Genomic DNA, 4,629 nt, shown 5'->3' on the forward strand with positions numbered 1-4,629 from the left:
TATGATTAAAACATTGTTCAGTCCTGCCGTGTAGACTGCATCCATCCATGTTCCTGGATCATACTAAAGCTTTAACTGTTTAGGACAGTAACATGATTTGGGAATATGCATCTTGGCTTCCTCTCTGCTGCAGAGTGAATCTTGTAATAGTTCTCTAAAAGTCATTTGTTACAATTTGGATGGAAAATTAGTCTGTACAAATGTAAAAAATCAAAGGATCAGTAATACAGAGATTGCTGAAAGAAAAAAAATCATCTTTATATAAATTAAATCAGTAGGCTTCACTTAAACCAGACATAGTACCCAGCTACTCAATCCAAACAGAATTTCTGGATAATTGAATCAATAGCTAAATAGCCAGAAAGCTTCAGACCTACTCTATCTTGTGCCTTCACCCTGCCAGTGACCTTCATCTGTAACTCACCCTACTTCTAGGAATTTGGCAGCCTTTCTGTCAAGCCCCAGAGTTCAAACTTCAAAGTTTGTCTCTCCATAGGACTCTGTGTCATAGAGTATGTGAAATATGGTTCTTTCAAGGAAGGACTTGGCTTGCCTTCTATTTAGGATCATAATAGAAATAGAAAAGATATATCAGATTCTTGCCAGAGCTGGATACTTTCCTCCAGTAGATGTTGGGTCCAATATTAAACTCGTGTTGCACTATCTTAGCAAGTGGAGTTAGTCACTTGATGTGTAGTTTGCTTGAAGAATGTTTCAAATCATAACCATATCCTCCTTTGAATGCGACCACTATTCTATCTTCCAAAAATTACTTTTACCCTGTAAAATCATCTACAGTGGAATTAGGATTAGAGGTGTTTTAGTCTTGGAAATTTCTAATTTGCCTTTGCTTTGTTTTGGCAGGTGGCTTTGGGAAGGACAAGTTACTACCAGTTCAGCCTAGTCTCAGGTATTTTTTCTGGATTTCAGAGTGCTGTTTGCATGAAGAAAAATGAAACATTGATTTTAGGCAGAACTTGTGCTGCCTATACAATAGTTAAGGTTACCTGATCCTTCCCATTATAAGACATTGTTTTTTGTCTACAACTGAATACTAAGTGACCAAATATTTCCCCGATCAACGGGGAAAACAGTCCTTGGTTTAGAAGCCTTGCAATGGAGTCCACCTTCTCCTGTCTTCATTCTCAATATTTTTCTTTTTAAGCATAGTCTCCAAGCCTATCAACCTGGCAACTTTTAATAAAGTCCTCTCTCCAGGGGCAGGTTTGGAGTGAGCAGCAGCACATTGCTTTGTTGATATACGTGCAACTCTGTTCTTCAGGGACAAAGGAATGGTAGGAGCATTCAGGCTCCAATCCTTGGCCTGTGCTGCTGAGACTCTCAGCAAAGGGTCAGTTAATACCAATTATGTTGTTGATACTTAGGGAATGTGGACATCTGTTGATGGTTAGGGAATGTGGACCATACTGAGACCACCCAAGCTACTTCACACATTCTAGTGAACAGCCTTCTGATAGTAGTTGCTTTTGGCCACTATCAGTCTGAGCTGGATTTGAATCGATCACTTAGTGGTCTAAGGCTCTCTATCCCATTGCCAGTCCCCAGTCTTCAGTTTTAGGTGAAAGCAGCAGATGGTTACTGGATCTGAAGGAGATCACACATTGTTTTTATTTCAAACAGACAGAAGGTGAATGACCATGACAAAGATGGCAACGAATTACAGACCACACCAGAGTTCAGAGCACATGTTGCAAAGAAACTGGGAGCAATGTTAGACAGGTAACCAGTACCAAAGCACAGCCTTATGAGACTAAATAAGCCTTAGTCAGATCCTTCCCTTGCAAGAGCAGTGTCCATACCCTTGAGTGGTAGAAATGGGAATCATTGAAGAGTTAAATACATCTTTTTCCATGGGAAACATCTTGTATTTTGAGGAAAGATTGTTTCTCTTCTTGTTTCCTACATCCCTGTGCATACTGCTGGCTTGTGACTGAGCTCCTAATGCTCGTGAACTGACCCATGTCCTATTCTCCCATTGATAATGTAGACCTGGTGTGTTCTGCAGAGCCTTTCTTGTTAGCTTCAGTGCTCAGTGTTCTGTGTTGGGAAGGGAATAGACAGGATTGAGATTCATCAGAGCCACCTCCATTTATGGCCAGGCTTTGAATCTGTTCAGGAAATTTCCCAGTCCACGTGTGTGATCTTTTTTTCAACTTATCCATACAACAAACAAATTCAGCCTAACTGAGAGCTGTGCGGGCATCTTGGTAGGTGTTCAAAGGCTTCACCTAATTGCAGATTGCTGCTGCCCTTCTTTAATGTGGAAGTATGGCCCATGGGAACTAATGGGCCTAGAATGCAATGTGGGTTGGCTGCTTGGACTGTTGCATGTGGGTAGTTTCTATGTGCCATGTTTCTGAATGAAATGGCCATGCTCTGTGGAGATAGTTCTGAAAGTAAAAAAAATTGAAATGAACCCACTGAGTAAAAGTTACTGCTCACTTTAATCTTGTTTAACATTTCCAACTTCTTAAACTTAGCCTGGCTGCATGAAATCGAATCCTTGTTTCCTTTCCTAAATTCAGACTGTGGTCTTCCTTCTAGCTACATCACTGTCTTGGAGGATTCATCAGGTCCTGTATGGACTTCCATGCAAACAGCTGACTCTGAAGATGATGGTGAGTTCCAAGCACAGTCACTGTTGTCAGCACTCATCTAATGTAATGAATTCTATCTGGTATTAGCTCATACAGTGCTCTAGATTAACAAGAAGTCCTTCTACTGCACTCTTTCTTTAATATCAGCAGGGGTTATCTTCATGTCATAGTGCAGAAAGCTTAATTAACACGTTCTAGTTCTTCAGGCCAACGTAAATTCCATGTGAGGGTTGACACCACTGTTGCCTCATACTTGGATTGCTGTTAGCTGCTGCTGCTGATTCGGTTTTATATCTTGGCTAAAATCATTTGCTAACCTATTTATTTCCCCCTGTTCCTTTTTGTGTTTCTTAGGCTTTCGCCTATTTTCTTCATCTGTTCCAGGAGATTGTGGGAAATCCAAACCTCCGCTCTCAGCCAGGAGGCGACGACCTTCCAGTTCTAGGTGAGGTGTTAGTCTGCTACTTTGTTCCTAAAAATATTCAATGCTGTGTTTCAGAGATTCCTTTTACATTTGACTTTGGAAAAATATTTTTCCTAGTGCAGGGAAACTAGGGATTTTAACTTGCATTAATTTTTCCAATGCATATAATACATATTAAAGGGCAGCTTGGAGTACACACTGGTTAAGCGGTCACTGGAATACGTTTTTGAGTCACAAAGCCATTACATTTATGAAGATTATGCTAATCTCAGAGTCTGTGCTTTGGGTGAATTCAGGATGAAAGTGTAACATACTTACCTCCCACTTTGCTTGCAACCCTTCCAGTGAGCTGGACAGTGACCAGGAATGGCAGAGATACCAAGAGGCTGCTGTGTCAGCAGCAGATATCTTGAAGCAAAGTGCTTTTTTTGTGATGCCTCCGGATTCCAGCCAGGTTCACAAGCAGGAATGTACAGAGCACAAACAGAAAAAGAAAAAGAAAAGGAAGAAGAAAGCTAGAGGAGAGCATAATAGTGAACAGAAGACAGAAGGAGGTGACCAGATCAGCAACGAGACTCTGTCGTCCATTGATAGAAAGTGCAAGAGGCAAGAAGGCAAATGTATAGAGGACACAACGTTGCCCAGAGTAGTGAAGAAGAAGAAAAAGATTACCAGAAAAGAAGCGAATGATGATTCCGCTCTATGAACCACATATGTAGTCAGGATGGAAGAAGGATGGTGAAAAGTTAACAAAGGTAGTTCCTGCACATTGTCCTCTGCTGGAAATGTGGGGAAACAATTGGCAAAGCTTCTGTTTTAGGGGAGTCAAAGGAGTAAGAATTTAAGTGACTGCCCTTGTTGGGGCATCCCTTGGGGAACTCCCCTTTTTCCATTCCATCACAAACCAATTACTTGCATTGCTGGTTATGCAGACCTTGCACTGAAGGATTTGGGCGATACAGGGACATATTGAGAGTCACCTCTGCCCTGGTCTGATCCTTCTGTGTATCCAGCCCAAATTCTGTGCCCTGGAGCTAGTGCACGTGTGTGATAAACTGATTTTGGTGGAGCTGGTGGCAGAGGATCAGTTCCTACTTCACCTCTCCCAACACCTGCTGCCAGAACCATGGGAGAAACAGCTCCAGGCTGTGAGAGAGACTGACTCACCCACAAATATCCTGGCAAATCTTGGGGACCCACCTACCTCTCCTATAATCACCAGAAGTATGTTACCGAAACCTGCCATGTTACTAATTCCCATGGAATATACATCTCTCCAGGGGTCCTGTGCAGAATTATAAAAAGATTGTGCAATGGTGTCACTTCATTGTTATAAGCAGGTGTTTCTTTCCAAACTGTCGCCCTCGATGCTTTATTTTCATGGTATTACGTCTGCCAGTGTGCAGTAGAATTCAATAACAATAAATGCCTCCTAGTCTCATTTAATATAATGTTTTATGCACAACTGCCATCTTCTTCCATTAGGATTGGCACAGCTAACAGAGGTATTGCACATCATTAGAGGCTTTAGTTGCACAATTGTCTGTAGCTATTTGATGCTGCCTTAGAACTGCCAGATATAGGTGC

At 41.7% G+C, this 4,629-nt stretch overlaps 1 protein-coding gene across 2 annotated transcripts in view; it reads left to right on the forward strand.

Moving 5' to 3' along the window:
• C15H12orf43 (chromosome 15 C12orf43 homolog) overlaps window positions 1-4,483 on the forward strand; it is a 5,659-nt gene extending 1,176 nt beyond the window's left edge. The window contains exons 2-6 of one of the 2 annotated variants that reach the window (XM_034791163.1): window positions 865-910; window positions 1,642-1,740; window positions 2,566-2,639; window positions 2,973-3,063; window positions 3,388-4,483. In XM_034791163.1, the coding sequence (XP_034647054.1) occupies window positions 865-910; window positions 1,642-1,740; window positions 2,566-2,639; window positions 2,973-3,063; window positions 3,388-3,748 (671 nt within the window). In that variant the 3' untranslated portion in view covers window positions 3,749-4,483. The remainder of the gene's footprint in view (window positions 1-864; window positions 911-1,641; window positions 1,741-2,565; window positions 2,640-2,972; window positions 3,064-3,387) is intronic. The other variant, XM_034791164.1, reaches the window with a different exon arrangement.
• Window positions 4,484-4,629: the final 146 nt, after the last annotated feature.

This window comes from Trachemys scripta, chromosome 15 (genome assembly GCF_013100865.1).
Source record: "Trachemys scripta elegans isolate TJP31775 chromosome 15, CAS_Tse_1.0, whole genome shotgun sequence".
Taxonomy (NCBI): domain Eukaryota; kingdom Metazoa; phylum Chordata; order Testudines; family Emydidae; genus Trachemys; species Trachemys scripta.